General features: G+C 36.5%; 1 protein-coding gene across 3 annotated transcripts in view; it reads left to right on the top strand.

The window, feature by feature from the left end:
- The window catches only part of LOC123870431 (serum response factor homolog), a 315,743-nt gene that overhangs the window by 141,981 nt on the left and 155,202 nt on the right, over positions 1 to 18,560 (top strand). For 2 of the 3 annotated variants that reach the window (XM_045913741.1, XM_045913740.1), the window contains exon 3: positions 9,744 to 9,782. The exons of the other annotated variant lie outside the window; for it this stretch is intronic. In XM_045913741.1, the coding sequence (XP_045769697.1) occupies positions 9,744 to 9,782 (39 nt within the window). The remainder of the gene's footprint in view (positions 1 to 9,743; positions 9,783 to 18,560) is intronic. 3 annotated transcript variants of the gene reach the window in all.

The following is an 18,560-nucleotide window of genomic DNA, read 5'->3' as shown; positions in this document are numbered from 1 at the left end:
CGTCTTGTCGGAAAATAATTAGTCTTTTCACATTCCTGGCTCACTGACCTACTTTCTGGCTGTAAGCTTGTAAGGCTAAAAGATTTTTTTCTATTTATTAAAAATATGAACCCGAACGTCCAGAAAAACAGAACCCTTATAGGATCACTTTGTTGTCTGTCTGTCTGTCTGTCTTTTCGTCCGTCCGTCCGTCGTGTCTGTCAAGAAACCTATAGGGTACTTCCCGTTGACCTAGAATCATGTTTGGCAGGTAGGTAGGTCTTATAGCGCAAGTAAATGAATTAATCTGAAAACCGTGAATTTGTGGTTACATCATTAAAAAAAATTAAAATGTGTTTCAATTTTCAAAGTAAGACAACTATACCAAATGGGGTATCATATGAAAGGGCTTAGGTAACCTGTACATTCTAAAACAGATTTTTATTTATTTTTATTATGCATGATAGTTTTTACTTTTTATGTATCGTGCAAAATGTCGGAAAAAATACCCGAGTACGGAACCCTCGGTGTGCGAGTCTGACTCGCACTTGGCCAGTTTTTTACTATGCCCTCACGGACTGACTAACTAACTGATCTATCAACGCATAGCTCAAATGACTGGCCTGGATCGGGCTGAAAGGCATGCATATACTTAGCTATTAATATGGCGTAGACATCCGCTAAAAAGGATTTTTCAAAATTCAACCCCGAAGGGGTAAAATAGGGTTTTGAAATTCATGTTGTCCACGCGAACGAAATCGCGGGCATAAACTAGTTTTTTTTCAGTACAGGGTACACAGCAAAGGAACTTACAATATATTGTACAAAATAACGGCTATAACGTCTTATTATCCAGTGTTTGCTTTTACATAATCGCCGCTAATTCCGATACTCAACGGAACTCTGCGGTTGCCCGAACTATTTACATCCATCCTTGTCTCTTAAAAAGAAAATCGCACGGGTGTGATAGAGACAAAATGCGGCGAAATGATCCACATAAATCGACAGTGTAAAATTTTACGATATAATCGCCGCTGGAATGGTGAGAAAACAGAGCTTTATGCAAATATTATTTCTTCAAATTAAACATAATAATACACTTTCGCCGAAAACAAGAAATTTTTGGGCCTGGGCAGCTGGCAAAGTAATTTATTGCAAGAATTCAATAATCCACTTACCGTTGCTTGCCAACACCTATTCCGTAAAATTAATTACTTCACAAAAAACCACGCTTGCTGCGCTCACGATTTAATTTTATTAATTTTATTTTATTTCACTCATAAACCTGCTTTCATACTACCGTGCCTCTGCCTGTGGAGTATAGCTTCTTTCATATTTTAATAATAATAATAATAATTTTTCTTTATTTAGGGTAAAAACCCAAAAAAGTATACAAAAATGAAATAATAATTTATAATAATATGTATTAACATTATTTAAATTAAATTCAAAATAGCACACTGGAGGTGAGCAATTTTGAGCTCAATTTTTGTAAATGGTTCCTTTCATTTAAAAATATCCCCTTCCCTCCCTATCCCTCCTCCCTTCGAAATTCGAATCTGTACTCCTAACTCTCGCTAACAAAGGCTCGCCCGTGGTCAAGTAACTAGTGTACTGTACAGTTGTATAATGGGGTTCGTTTATTTCTGTATAAAACGTCATTAGAAGCGAGCGGAGTCGCGGCGCACAATGCAGGCTACAGGCTGCCGCGACAATGTTAATACAACTCTTATGATGATAAATGCATGCGTTTTGTCGCTCGAATCGCTATGTACCGTCCGCAGAAAAAACAACTATTCATTTTATGATAATTTTTTCATCATGTCGATTCTCAGACTTGCAGGTTTCCTTGCGATGTTTTCCTTCAATAATTCCGAAAAGTTAAGAGGTGCGTGGCCAGGAATCGAATCACCTATTTCCCTGATAGGAGGCGCACGTGTTAACCACTAGGCTACCACGGCTGGAAGGGATACGGCAGTTTAACGATGCCTGATACCTAAATCATCGGAACGCTACATCACGGATGGAATGTTCTACAGGTCATCTTTTATCAGGCAATCAAGGTTTAAACTTTTAAAGCATATGTAACCAAGTTTTGATTAACATGTGTATATTAAAAATTTATAACACCCCCGACAAGTGAAGGTTACAGTAAGAACTAGAAAAGAGCTGATAACTTTCAAACGGCTGAACCGATTTTCTTGGATTATAGCTAAGAACACTCTCGATCAAGCCACCTTTCAAACAAAAGAAACTAAATTAAAATCGGTTCATTAGTTTAGAAGCTACGATGCCACAGACAGATACACAGATACACACGTCAAACTTATAACACCTCTCTTTTTGGGTCGGGGGTTAATAAATATTCATTTCATATACATATATCATGTCATTTTATATCTATACTAATATACTAATAAATAAAATTGGAGTGTCTGTCTGTAATTTCGAAATAACTACCGCATATTAAGGTTATATGGTTATTTGAACGATACTATAACTGAATCACACGTTTTTTAAATTTTTGTCTGTGTCTGTCTGTCTGTCTGTCTGTTTGTTTGAAAAGGCTAATCTTGGGAACGGCTGAACCGATTTTGACGGGATTTTCACAGACAAGTAGAGAATTGACCAGGGAGTAACATAGGCTACTTTTTTAACCGACTTTCAAAAAGGGAGTTGTGTTTTTCTACCTATGTACACCGAAATCTCCGAGATTTCTGAACCGATTTGCGTCATTTCTTTTTTAATCGATAGAGGAACTTTGCAACATTGTTTCATAAAAAATTTGGAGTCCAACTCCTCAATCCTGATGCTGCAGGGGATCTGACCAATCCACGCGGGCGAAGCTGCGGGCATCAGCTAGTCATATATATTTTAGTTTCATAATATGCTGTCGCTACAACTGTTTAGTTGCGTTGTAAGATACAATATGATTTTGGTGACCACACTGCCCATGCGCGTCCATCATAATGGTCTGGGGACGGTGTTATGCAAAATGTCTAAAAAAAAAATAAGTTTTTAAGATTTTTTTTGCTATTCCTTAGTACAACAGTTTAAAATGTCAACGTAAATAATGTAATGCATATATTATAACATACGTTAGAATTTTAAGTGATGTTTAAAAAACCTAATTAAATAAAATTTATTTAATATTGTAAGAGATATATTTTTTTAACTTTGTATGAAAATAGTACTTACTGTGTTTTTGATTTGTTCAATTTTACACATCTTCAAAATATAGCTTAAAGTATGTCATTACACACGGAAAGTGTAGATCTACTTTTAAACCTACTTCAAAATATGAAGGATGTATACGCGGACTTTTAATCCTCAGTTTGATAATTCTACCTAATAGCACAGGTGAAGAACCTAAATTATGTAGAAAACCCGAGTTACGCTGATAATATCTAGCAAGCATGTTTTTCAAGCATCTCTCATTCAACATAATATTTCTAACATCTGCATCGTTAGTAAAATAATGGCAAAACTAAGTCATTTACCAGCAACGGTAATTATAAAACTATTAAGTTTATAAAAAGCTGAATAAATCGCTCATTATAGACGATTGAGTTGGTAGCGCGCACATATTTTCCATTAGCCCACTTGATTATGCGGAATTATTCAAATCGAAGGCAGCCCGCACTCGGCACAGCTGCAATCGTGTATGCTTAAATTGCCTCTAAATACTTCTCAACCACGCCTTTGCGCTAATAAAAATGCGTGCATATAATGTGTTTACTTACTTGCCACGGTTGGATACTTCAAGGAAATCTAATTATCCATTCAGGGCACCCAAATAGTTCAAGCTAAAATAGCGTTTCCGACGATCTCATCAGAATCTTGGGTGGAAGTTTAGAAGTTAACAAACGAGATGCTGTGCTTTAATCAGAAGATCTAGTACAACATTTATATAAAAAAGTTAATTAGCGTGATGTAGAATTTTTTTTTTGTAAACAATCTGGAAACTAAACTAAAATAACGAAACTTGAGAAGTTACACTGAGGACGTTTTATGAAATTGTCAAAATCAGTAGTGGTTTACTAATTCGTTTATTTACTTAAAAAAGCTTACGCTAACTTAATAAATCATGTTAAGAAAGGAAGTATATCATAAAATTGTTTGTTTCAAAATATATTAGAACTTTTCAACGAATTCAACTTTGAATTCGTTAAAAACAAAAAACTGTTCACATATTTTTACAATCTAAGCAAAAACCTATTGTCAGGAATGCATTGGAATTCGGAAAAGGGCATATTTCCTATGAATACCATAATCCTTATAGGGAAATAGATTGAGGGTGGTCGTGACATGCACCTGCGAACGTCTAACGGTTTTATTAGTTAGGCAAAGTTGAATATATTTACATTTTTACAGTCCTGGGACCCTTGTTCAGTCCTCCTGTTTTATATAATATTGGTGAATTTTATTAGAACTATTCTCGGTTAGTTATGTTAGTTTTAAAATTTATTTTCAAAACATCTCTGTTGTCTAGTTAATACTTTTATGAGAGAAATTTGGTTTGCTAAGTCCGACTGTGGTTAAATACAAAAACAGTAGTATGAAAAAATAGAAGGAAGAATTTCACCCAATTATTATTCCAACTTAAATTTTCATTGAACTGTATAAAGTAAAAACGAATTTGAATGAAAGTTTTGTTGCAATAAAAGTCCTGTTTGAGCTTGAGGCGATCAGATTTCGATAAGTCAATTAACTGACTAAGTAGTTTTTCGGATTGACAAAAATAAGAGTAAATGTATCAGATAACTAAAAATCTGAAAATAAGGATATATTATATCCTTATAAATAAGTCAAATTAGCGTTGTATGTGTTTCATTTACCAAACGAAAGAGCTTTGACGACTCAAAAGATCTTGTACAGCCTATTTGAATAACGCATATTATGTGTTTGTATTTGAATTAGATAATAATATGCATATTGAACAAGCAACCACGATAGCTACTGGAGGCGTATTGCACATCGTACTCTATTCGGTTTCTAAGTCGCAATCGCTTTCGAATTCATTACTGCTACCGAAGATAGATATTAAATTGAAAAAGAAAACTCCCTTCTTTCAAGAAATAAAATAGGACCGTAAAAATGCAAAGAGCCGTTGAATTTGTGTGGTCTAAAATTTTAATTTTAAATATCTGCCTATTTGCCTATTTTTTCAATGATTTACCAATTTAACTTATAAAGATTCTTCTCTCGCTTTATTTTTTCCTGGTATATGATGTGTTTTGTTACAGTATTTGAAAATGAATACCAGATTATTTCTAATAGCCAAGATTTTCATTCAAAACTGCGTTCTGCAACAACCTCTCGGTCCCCGATAATAGCAATCTTGGTTGTAAACAAATCATTACGCGTCTAGTTAATGTTAATGGGTGTTAATATGCATGGATTTGTATTATAAATTTGCTTTCCTGTTTGGTTGTCACTTTACCTATCAGATGTGGTTAATATATGTGAGGGTGCACGAGTGAATTACTTAGTGTACATTAACCGGCGTCTGTGTTCCGGTCTTTTAAAGTTATAATAATCTTGTACGCTACTAAGTATTATGTTAAGATGTTCTGGATCATATAGTGTTACATCTCTATACTTATACAGATTTAATATGTGTTGGAAATGCGAAAGTTGGTACAACTAAGATAAAAACTTAAAGCTTACATTGTTGTAATTCGCAAGGTATGGTAAGACATCAAAACATGCATTATTCACGGCCCGTCTACCACTTCTTTTACTTCGTTTACAAAAGGAGACACAAATTATATGAATCACTGCGACATTTGTCCTAAGACTAGCTAGCTCGCCCTGGCTTCTCTCGAGTGGAATTCCTAAAAATACTTTCTTGGTCTCCATTATGAAGAAAACCCCCGCGAAAATACTCAAGCTTCTAGACCGTGCGGTTTGTGCAAATTTATATATTTGTGGTTCGGTAAGTTTGGGTAAATTGATATTCAGAGTTCAAATCATTTGACTGTTACATAGTTAAATATCTTAAAACTATACATAGCAGGAGCAGCCTGTCCTAACAGGCTTACGATATCATTTCAGCCAGTTAGTTAGTTTCTTCTTTTATACATAAAGATGTTTAAATAAATGTGTCTCCGAATCAAAACATTTTTTAAAATTGTATATACCAAATCAAATCAAAGGGTATGTTTTGTATTATTGATAGAGATAATGTTTTTTTGACTAGACTAGGGCGCGTTTGGAACCCTCGTAGCTTTAGTTTTAAGTTACATAATTAATTATCACAAAGACATCATTATTTTATAAATTCAATAATTGACAATCAAAAAGTATTTATTGTTGTTAACAGTACCCATTGACATCAATAAAAGCTTCGAAAATTAATTACTTTATATAGGTACCTATTCACAGATCTTAAGGAATTTCTTAAATCCTTTAATGATTGTCATGTTTTAGTGCTACCTACCTATGCTCCCAATTTCACCTCTGTCTTACAGTTTAGGTTATGCATTGATATCTAGATTCTAGATTAGTCTATCAATCAGAGAAGCATTTTCATAAACAAAGGCGGATATTTTACATAAATAAAGGCGCTTAAAACAGGTTTAGATTTAACTAGCTAAGATTGCATATGCGCTTAGAAAAATAAATGAATATATTACTCACTGTCGTTCTGGCACAACGTCCTTGCATGTGTTTTTAAGTCTAAGCACTTAATTCTCGGTAAAGTAAATAAATGAAACTACGACTAGCCTCTTTTTTGTTCTAGTTTGTCTTTAGCTAAGGTTCATATCGTTAAATTACCTCATTACAAAAATCAGAAGAGTTTTAAAAAATCGAGAAGAAATACAATATTAATTTGCCCTTCGTTACAGGTCAGTATTAGCCACAGCATCGTTAAGAGGTTAGTCATGCTTGTGTGTGTGTGTTTTTGTGTGTGTGTTTTTTTGTGTCTGTGTGTGTGTTTAAAATATTTACCAATAGATACCAATACTCTACGTAGGGTATAGAAATATTTGCAGAAAGATACAAAGTATTGGCAACAATTGTTTATATTTAAATGTATTTTTGTTTCTAAAAGACAAACACGTGCATAATAATAAAAAAAATACACTTTGTATTTATAATTATTTTATAACTACTAAATTTAAATTGTGTAAATGGTATCATCGGAAGGCTTACAATAATTTGATATTTATTTATGTAATACATATATTTATTTAAAAAAATGATTTTTATTTAGTTTTAGGCATGACTTTTCTAGGTATTTTTATGTCTAATTTTTTGGCTCTCTGCTGCATACAATCGACCACGTTTGACACTTTTTTTGAGTTCGCCCACGTGGACAGCGCGTGGCTATTGTATCGGAATTGGGATAAATTATGTCATTTGTTACAATTTCCACTTATTGTTGTGAATATTCGGAGAAAAATTGTTGCTAAATAGTAAACTCGCATTAACTTTTTAGGGATCCGTATCCTAAGGGTGCCAATGTATTACTAAGTGTCCGCTATCCGTCCATCCTTCCGTCTGTCTGTCTGTCAGCGGGCTGTATTTCGTGAACCGTAATAGGTGGCGAGTTGAAATTTTCACAGAAGGTAAAAGTTTCACTGAATATAAGCTTTCAGTTGCCCACAATATTGAGTAGTTGTATCCCCATATCCATACTAATAAATGAATTCTTAAAGGCCCATCCATTTTACCGATTTATGTTTGGTACAGAGTTAGCTTACATCCCGAAAATTGTCATGAGTAACTTTTTATTCCGGTAAATCAAAGTGCTCCCACGGGATTTTTCAAAACCTAAATCCACGCGGATGAAGTCGCGGCCATTATCTAGTTGTAATATATTTGTAATTGTTATGATTCGAAAAGAGCAACTGCTGAGTTTCTTGCTGGCTCTTCTCAGTAGAATCCCTCAGCAATGAAGCAGAGAGAGAGCCCAACGTTTGGGGAGGCATTGGTTATCAGTCAACATGTGCGTAACCGGTCCGCGCGACCCACTTGCAGTAATTGCGGACCTTGGTGCTTGGTCGCCTTCATTAACTGCGCTTTTTAACGCTTAGACCACATAAGCGACATTTTGTCTCAACAGTCAACACCTTATATCCTTCCCCAGTGTCGGAGGTATTTATTGATGTTGAAACCATGGAGCCTATTGGTTATCACTTATCAGTATCCACTATCCATAGTGCGCCACTGACCCGCGCAACAGTGGTTGGTTGCGTTCTACTCTTAGACCACACTAGCGACTTCTGTTTCAATACATTACTCAATATACTACTCTTTCGACCACCTACAAAAGAAATGCTAAGTTTCGTGCAACGAATATTTTCTCTTACCACAAAACATTAGATGATGTGAAATTGTCCGCGCGGATTTAGATTTTTAAAATTCCTAAGAAGAAGGCGATGGACCGTGAGTCGTGGAGCGCTCTCGGCAAGACCTAGGTCCAGCTGTAGACGCACTCAGGCTGATTGATTTGGGAAGCCTGATTTCCCGGGATAAAAATAGCTCATATTACTATCCAGATCTTTAACTATATCCATAAAAAAATCACACTGATTCGTTGTATAGCCTTGAGATTGGTGGACAAACCATCCCGTATTTTAAGACCAGATACCTTAATTAATTCAATTGATTTTTATTTACCTTACAAAATGCAGTGCATAACTTTTTGTCGCGCGACATGTCTCTAGTGTGCTTTTAACTAAAGCATTGATTGTAATCATGGGTTAAGAGTATAATTTGATCCTTACTGTTCTAAGATTAAAGTTTATATTCTTTCGACTATGTTAAGTGAGCTAGTTTTCACACCTTACTTTTATCCACGCATCACGACTTACGGATTAAAAGATTTTTAAGTACTAGTTAATGCTCGCGTCTGCGTTCGCATGGATTTAGGTTTTTTAAGAATCCTATGAGAACTCATTGATTTTCCGGGATAAAAGTAGCCTATGCGTTAATCCGTCTATTAGTTTTTGTGTGAAAGAGTAACAATCATACACACATAAACACAAACTTTCGCGTTTCTAATACCTATTAGTGTGAAGTGTGAATTAAATACTAACTGTCCCACCCCAGCTTCGTTCGGATAGAATTTTTGAGAAATTTTTACAGTGGGGTTTACACTGTAAAAATTTGTCTAAGTAGACTTAGGCCTCCAATTTGTGAGGAAACTTTTCGGAATTATGTGCGTTCTAAGCAATTAATTCTTATTTTACGGTGAAGGGTGAACATTGTAAGGAAACCTTCATGCCTGAGAGTAATAATTGTCCATAATATTCTCATAGGTGTGTGAAGTCTGCCAATCCGCACTTATCATGTATTTTAGACGATATTTATATATTTCAGAAAAACATTTTCCTACAAAATGTATTCTTATCTACTTACTGTGATTTAATAAATACAAGAAATCTGCTGTGAGGTTTATTTTAATTTTTAAATTACTAATGAGCTTGTTTATAACAATTATAATATCCTGAACTAAAATTACGTTTATAAATTAATCTATGTTTAACATTAATTGGTTAACCATTATAATAAATTCCTATCAAACAGGATTAAATATTCTTTTAATAATATTCCTGAATAATTAAATAATTTATACATTATTTAACACGTATTTGTAATGGCTGTAATTAAATAAATGCCTTGAACTAATATTTTATGATTGGATGGATCACAAAAATAACACTTGATCCTTTTGTGATAGAAGCTAATTTTGAATGCAGCTTGTTTGACTACTAATATTTTAACTAAAACTTGTTTGTGTTTCTTTTTAACTGGAACTGGAAGATAATACTGGGAGCAATACTAAATGCAAGGTAAGTGTATACCAATACCTATTTACATGCATCCATCTGTTCCATGTAAACTAAAACAACATGAGTTTACATGGTCTTTAATGATGGGCCTCATAGGAATGCTCGGAGTCAGCAAGCTATGGAGAGAGCTATGCTTGGCGTTTCTCTGCGTGATCAAATCGGAAATGAGGAGATTTATAGGTGAACCAGAGTAACCGACATGGCTTAACGGGTTGCGAAAATTTAGAAGTTGGGGTCCCATAATGCTAGAAACTTCGCACCGAAAAGCAGCGTTGTTAGACCTCCCATTCACCGGCGCACGTTCTTCAGAGTTCCCGGTTCACTTAATATGTGCTGAGGAGGGTCGCCGAGGGAGTTTAAGTGGGTAGAAACCCCACATAACCCGATCGGGTATCTCAAGATTTCCCCCTCGTCAAAAAAAAGACCTCCCTATAGATATACAGACTATAACAAACGGTCTACCGCTGTCTGGATATAGCGGTTCCCTGCGTTTTTAATGCTATCATTAGAAAAAGCTTCAAAAAATAATACTAGGTAATAGAGGTTAAAGCTGTGGTCTGTGGCTGAAATTAATTAAGTAATTAAGTTGTCTCAATAAATATCGCAATAATATTGCGTAGTGAGGTAGCCTAGTAGCGAAATATTAGATTTCCGATACCATACCATGTGGGGCCCTTAAATTGTCGATAGCAAGCGTTTCTCCACAGAACAGTAGGAGAACCAGAGTGATTGACATAGCTCAGCGAATAAGCCAGCTGAAGTGGCAGTGTGCAGGCCACGTTTGCCCATTTATAATACGTATAGGTAGTGATTTGAATATCTTCGCTAGTTGCCTAGCCGCACAGCCATAGTCGTCACCTTGATAAGGCTCAGGCAACCTCTTAACAAATCTTACTTTCCTTGGATATACTTCCCTTTTATCAAATCCTACGAGACTGGTACATACTACAGACCCGATATTTACATTAATCAGTACCTATTCATAGTTATCTCCTTTTCGCCTTAAATGCGGTTGCGGTTAAACGGATGGGCCGTGAAAAGTTAGCTGACATACAGATAAACAGACAGACTCTCTTTTGCATTTTTGTATTAGTATTAATATAAATATAGATTTTTTTAAATTTATTGTTTGTCTAGCCACAGGGCAGAATCTTCGCTAGTTGCCTAGCCGCACAGCCATTTAGTCGTCAGCTGGGTTTGCGCGGGTCATTTGAGCAGTTTACGATGATGTTTGTATTGTTTATGGTCAGGTCGCGGACACGTTGCGCCGATCGGATTATTGTGATTGAGTAGGATTCGAGCTGTCTTGCCAAATGCCAAGTAATAGTGTAGGGCTCAGACAACCTCTCGACAAATCTTACTGAGACCTTCGATAAACTCCTCTATTATCAAAGCCTACGAGACTCTGGTAAAGACCTGATATTTACCTACATATTATCTCTTCGTGCTTTAAAAAAACCGGTCAGGTATTTTTTCGACATTTTGCACGATAAATCAAAAACGATTCAATAGTCAATACATCAATAGATATAAAAATCTGTTTTAGAATGAACAGGTAAGCTTTTTAAGGTTCCACACCTCAAAAGGAAAAACGGAACTATTATAGGATCACTTCGTTGTCTGTCTGTCTGTCCGTCGTGTCTGTCAAGAAACCTATAGGGTACTTCACGTAGACCTAGAATCATGAAATTTGGCAGGTAGGTAAGTTTTATATAGCACAAAAACAGGAATAAATCTGAAAACCGTGAATTTGTGGTTACATCATTTAAAAAAAATTAAAACGTGTTTCAATTTTTAAAGTAAGATAACTATACCAAGTGGGGTATCATAATATGAAAGGGCTTACCTGTACATCCTAAAACAGATTTTTATTTATTTTTATGTATAATAGTTTTTGATTTATCATGCAAGATGTTGGAAAAATACCCGAGTACGGAACCCTCAGTGCGCAAGTCTGACTCGCACTTGGCCGGTTTTTTTAGTAAGCATTAATAGGGCTCCGTTTTTACCCTTTGGGTACGAAACCCTATAAGTACTCTTTAAAATAAGTAGGTAACTATTAGTGCAGATATTTAGAGGTGTTAAATCAAATCGAATTTTTTGGTGATAAGAAATAACGTCATGTTTCTGGTGGCGTAGTTAGTAACCTAAGCTCGGGTGGTGTGTTAAGTATGTTTCCGAACTAATTGTACCTAATGGTATCACTTATGGATGTATGGGCCATTGTTGGTCTGCCAATCCGTTACCGTCTGTTACCGTCCGTCCGCGCTATAGATCAAACCACAAAACACCATTACTATCAGTAAAGAGTCAACACGTGTACACTTTTTGTGCGCCACGTAACAGTTTGTTAGGTTTTAGGTTACCAACCGTGCGGTTTTTATAGGACAGTCACCAACCTACAAAAAACATGGATTCCGTACCCAAAGGATGCCGACGGAACCCTATTACTAAACCTCCACCGTCCGTCCGTCTGTCTGTCTGTCAGCGGGCTGTACCTTTCTAATTAACCGTAATAGGTAGAGATTTGATTTTTTTTTAATGGCAATAGAAATACACTGAAAATTTCAACTTTTTAGTGTTTACCTATTACGGCGGTTCATGAGATACAGAATAGACAGACAGACGGTCAGCAGGCGAGCAGATAGCGGAACGTTAGTAATAGAGTCCCGTTATCATCCTTCGGGTACAGAACCCTAAAAAACCAAGATGGCTAATTTCAAAACGGCTACCATGTAAATTGAAAAAAGAAGTGACAGTGTTATAATATCTTGTGTGTACGATGGTACGGAAGAATTCGTGTGCAAGGTCAACTCGCACCTACCGGTTTATAAAACAAATACCTATTAACCCACACCCAACGCATTATTATCCCATATTTATTATGAAATCCCATAGGACCTACACCACCTTCATGGAATTAATAGACAACTTACAGCAATGAGGAAGGAATGCAGCGCAAAATAAAACAGTTTAAAATATATATAACTAGCTGACGCTTGCGACTTCGTCCGCGTGGATTTAGGTTTTTCGAAATCCTGTGGGAACTCTTTAATTTTCCGGGATAAAAAGTAGCCTATGTGCTAATCCAGGATAATATCTATCTCCATTCCGTTCAGCCAAATCTGTCTAGTGGTTTTTGCGTGAAGGAGTAACAAACATACACACACACACACACACACAAACTTTCGCCTTTATAATATTAGTGTGATAATGAAAAGATTCCGACGAATTGAGAACCTCCTCCTTTTTTCGAAGTCGGTTAAAAACTTAAAATAGGGCTGTGTCCTCTATCACAAAATTAGGTGGTAGCCCTACCGCAGTAAAAAGTACCACACGGCTGTCGCGGCTAATTGCATAAATAATTCACAGTGACGCCGACGTCATCAATACCCGAGCTCGCACGAGCGCAAGCTCTCCGCACCAATGTGTCGACACCTTTACACTTTAACAGGGCTCTCTCCGTCACTTGCTCCATACAATCGTAGTTCCAATTTCATTTGAATATTAAGCAACCAAAGTCCATGAAGTTTTGCAGACATATTCTAGAAACTAATCTGTGTTAGATTTTTCTAAAAATATGTAGTTTTAAAATTACAGGGGCTCAAAGATATATGTGGTGAAGGGGTATGTGAATTTTTAAGACCGCGTAACTTTGAAACCTAATATTTTAACGGTAGGTAATCTGGAAAACTACAGGCATAGATATTAGCGAAGCGAAAATTGTATGTCTATGGATATTAGTTCCCGGAACGTTTCTACAAAATTCCAATGAGTATGATTGGTTGAGATGATCCAATGAGTATGAGTATTCCAATGAGAGACGAACTACGTTTGTATGGAGCGAGTGACGGAGAGCCCCTCTTAAACGAAAAATGTGTATAGTATGCGACAGGTTGAAATGGCAATCGGGGAGGGAACGCCTCGCACAGCCCCCGCGCTATCCCGATGCGGGCGAGCGCGGGTGAAGTGCGGGTGTGTGGGACATCCCCCCGCGTGCCCTCGCCTCATACCCCGATTGCCATCTCAACCTGTCGCGGACTATAGGTAAGTTTTTTACAAGTTAGCCCTAGTGTTAGTGGTAATGCAGTCAGGTTTCCCACGGTGCGTGATATCGCGGACGGACACGGACCAGTCCGCACCAACGCGGACGACGCATCATGGGAATAGTGTCGTCCGTAGTAGCGCAGACACGTTGGCGTCATCGTCCAAGTCTTGAGCGCGTGCGACGATGGCAGGCCGTGGTCGTCGCCCGTGCCTGTTAAGCCGCAGCATCACACACCGTGGGGAGCCAGTATAAAATGGTAGTGGAATAACTTGGAAGGGTTATAACTTATAGCAGTTCTATGAAACCCATTTAAAAGTTAATATATCTACTTATTGTCTGCAATATCACGCACCGTGGGAAGCCGGAATAATATCGCCTGCAATATTAGAAATGTGTAAGTGTGTTTGTGTCCAAAAAATCTGAGTTATTCTCAAGCATCGTGCCTGTTTAACTTCAAAACATTGTAACCGACAGTGATTGACACAAACGCATGTCCTTTCGCGCCTCAGCCTCCGTGATAAGGCGCTGATTAATTGGCGAGATGAATCTGTGTGACGAGCTACCGTTATGTTGACGCCGAAATATACGCGATATTACCACATTACTCTGGCGTCATACGTTATACTGCCGTTGAGGAAACAATCTCCGTGGGCACTCAAATAAATTCAATAGCTACCAAGATGGTAGGTGAATTTAGTGTTAATTGAATTTTTAAAACCGACTTTCCATAGGAGGAGTTAAACGACGACGTACGACTTTTAAAATCATCGATCTGGTAAAGAGATAGTCTGCGTTCTGAAATACAGTACGTACAGTACTTAGAGTTCTAATCCATACTAATATTATGGCGTGCTGGAGCGTAATACGTACTATATATACTATATCCATATATTATAAATGCGAAAGTATGTCTGTCTGTCTGGCTGACTGTTAGCTTTTCAGGGCCCAATAGTTTAACTCATTTTGATGAAATTTGGTACAGACTTAGCTTACATCCCGGGGACGGGCATAGCTACTTTTATCCCAGAAAATCGAAGAGTTTCCACGGGACTCTCAAAGACATGGGTCTTTAACCGTTTAACCTTTTTTTATAAATTTTGGTAGGTAGGTACAGCTTGCGTCCTGGAAATTGACATCGGCGACTTTTTATTCCGGAAATCAGAGTTCCCACAGGATTTAAAAAACCTAAATCCACGCGGATGAAGTCGCGGGTATCATCTAGTAAAATATTCTATTCAATGTTATATCTTTAAATCTAATATATCTATCTATCTATCTAACTACCTATCTATCTAACTATAGGTAAAATCTACGTACTTATCAAAGAAATTTTTTACCATGTTGTAGTTACAAGAATATGGATAATTTTTCTATCAACTCAAGAAAAATGATATCCGCTAAGACCGTAATGCCCAGCAATTATGGTATCAACTTTGTTTGTTTATAGTTGGCATATTATCTGCTAAATTTATTCATTCATAACGCGCAGCTTGCATACCAATCGATTAAAATTTAAAAAAATAAGTGATATATTCGCTAAGGTGCGCTCGCGGTTAGAAAAAGCTACCCGAAGCAGTAATGAGCTTCTAAAACTATATATCTTGCATACCGTTTTGGATTACCATAATACATAAATTTTAATATGTTTTTAACTAAATGCTTTTTATTAGAATTAACATTGTCGTGGTCCTTATTTATGAACAACTAGCTTAAGCCCGCGACTTCGTCCGCGTGGGTTATACAAATTTCAAACCCTGTTTTACACCTTTAGGGATAAAAAATTTAAAAATCCTTTCTTAGCGGACGTCTAATAGTTACCTGCATGCCCAGCCCGTACAGTCCAGTAGTTTGAGCTGTGCGTTGATAAGTCAGTCAGATTTTTTTTTTAACCCCCGACCCAAAAAGAGGGGTGTTATAAGTTTGACGTGTGTATCTGTGTGTCTGTGTATCTGTGTATCTGTCTGTGGCATCGTAGCGCCTAAACGAATGAACCGATTTTAATTTAGTTTTTTTTGTTTGAAAGGTGGCTTGATCGACAGTGTTCTTAGCTATAATCCAAAAAAATTGGTTCAGCCGTTTAAGAGTTATCAGCTCTTTTCTAGTTTTCTTGTAGAAAAGAAGGTTAGATAACCGTTAGGTTCATAATATGATGTCAATTGACAAATTTCAAGCTGTCAAGATGGACGTTGCCTAAATACATAATTATTTATTTGAAAAGGATGTTTTGGAAAACTCAGATACTTTAAATAGTAGGCGCGGAATAGTCCAAGAAAATCAGTTCAGCCGTTTGAAAGTTATCAGGTCTTTTCGGTCTTTTCTAGTTACTGTAACCTTCACTTGTCGGGGGTGTTATAAATTTTTAATTTACACTTGTTTATATAAGTACAGACTAGCGGCCTTCCTCGCTTTGCACGGGTTCTTGAGACGAACTATTGCACTACCAGTTTAGCAACTATTGTACCACCAGTTTGGCGAGTTAAAAAATGTAAGAGCCCTCTAAAATTAATTCGAATAAATAAATATAAAAAAAACTATATAAGTATATATACGTCATTTTTTTGTGTTTTAATTTTAATTAACGCAGCGCATGCCACGGCAGATGGGACGATTTTTCAAACTTAATTTACAATTTTCACCATCTGGTAAGTAGCTTATTTTGGCGAAACGTTTATAAATTATTAGTTGATAATCCCTCTTCTTACAACCGGTTGAAAATCCATACAGCAGTTTCTATGATACGATATTTATTATCATCATCATCATCATCATCATCATCACGATCAATCTATCACTGGCTTACCGAGTCTGAACGAGAAGAGTTTTGCCATCGTCTGCCACGCTGGCCCAGTACGGATTGGTAGACTTTACACACCTTTGAGAATGCAGCTGGTTTCCTCACAACGTTATCCTTCACCGTTAAAACAAGTGATATTTAATTGTATACAAGTGTAAATTAAAAATTTATAACACCCCCGACAACTGAAGGTTACAGTAATAACTAGAAAAGAGCTGATAACTTTCAAACGGCTGAACTGATTTTCTTGGATTATAGCTAAGAACACCGATCAAACCACCTTTCAAACAAAAAAAAAACTAAATTAAAGTCGGTTCATTAGTTTAGGAGCTACGATGCCACAGACAGATACACAGTTACACACCTCAAACTTATAACACCTCTCTTTTTGGGTCGGGGGCTAAAAACGCACGTATAACTCCTTAGAAGAGAGTTCCCGGGATCGAATCCATGGGTCCCTCTGAATTGGAGACCTGCGTTTTAACCACTAAGCTATCACCGCTTCAACGAATGGATTAATCACCATAAAGTCTGGCTATAAATTTTAATTAAGTTTAACACATTATAAACATAATGTGCTGTTTTCTCGGAAGTAACACGTTAATATCATGCTGGGATGATGTCCGCGGCGCCTTGTCCGTAATGATGCGTGTAGCTACTGATACCATCATATTGATGTCATCTGTCTGTACGAGTAGGTATTCCATATTACGTCAATCACTTTTTGGACAGCCGGAGTTTGGGGAACCTGTTTTGAAAATCTGAAAACGTCGTACATCAAAGAATAATACAGACAGTTAATTAAAGAAAACTATAGGAAACCAACCAAACCAAAATCTGTTTCTCCGGCAACAACTTTAAGGCAACATCCATTTTATTCTATTTCAGGAACCAAAAAATATTTTTCACTTATTGTGTATGTAAAGAGATAATTAAATCGATAAACGTTTAATTTATGAAAGGGTATGTATTTACATTGTTATCTTTGTACGAAAAGAGAGTAAAACGGAACTCTAAAAAGAGAAGTCTATTTGGTGTTGTGTGAAGGAATCGTATCAAAAACAAAAAAAGCAGCGAGTATAATAGAGCGAGTATAGTATGGTCGTATATTCTATCAGTTCGTAACTCAAGCATATTAGCGATTGGCCTCGTCTATTTGATGTCCTCTTTTGAAAATGTAACCTCGGACTTCCAGCAGCGCAACTACTAAGTACTTTACTGACTTTCAAAAGCTTCCCATTGTCCTTACATAGGTGCAAACCTTTCAAAATGGCGAAACTTTTTACTTCTCCCGCACCTTATAGGCAAGTCATAGGCATTTGAAAAATTTTTCAAAAAGGCGATATAATGTTCCTTGGTATGCCCCTATACATACAGAACCAAAGTTAATTAGAAATATGTACACATAAACCCAAAACGGAGAAGAGCCAATTCTAATATGGGTTTGAGCGATTTCGAACGCAGAAAAAGTATGGATTAACTATTAAATGCTTTGCGTTGTTAATTAATTCCTGATTTGGGTAAAATGTATAATAAATAATGTGTTTAATAGGCCATTACATTGTTACATATCATACATGGAATTCGTCCAAGTAGGTACATACTTTCATTCTTGTTTAGTAAGCTCATAATGGCTACAATGCTACATAGTTACTTATTTATCATTTATACCTACTTATTGAATTCTCAATATTAGTTCCAAGTTACAATCACGAGGCTATAAAGTATAAAAGCTCTTTTGAATTATATACACTTTCAAATTCATATGATTTTAATGTCTGTCCACATTAAAAGCTTCCTTCCTGAGTGACAAAACATGCATAAAATATCCCACTATACTCGACGAACTACCGTTGTATGACGTCACCAGACAGAGACAGACGAACTTTCCGACCGGTTAGAGCAAGACAGGTGTACTCAACAAACAACATGCCAA

Source organism: Maniola jurtina, chromosome 12, assembly GCF_905333055.1.
Source record: "Maniola jurtina chromosome 12, ilManJurt1.1, whole genome shotgun sequence".
Lineage (NCBI taxonomy): Eukaryota > Metazoa > Arthropoda > Insecta > Lepidoptera > Nymphalidae > Maniola > Maniola jurtina.
Note: the sequence above shows the minus strand (reverse complement) of the source record. Positions and strands in the feature narration are given on the sequence as shown.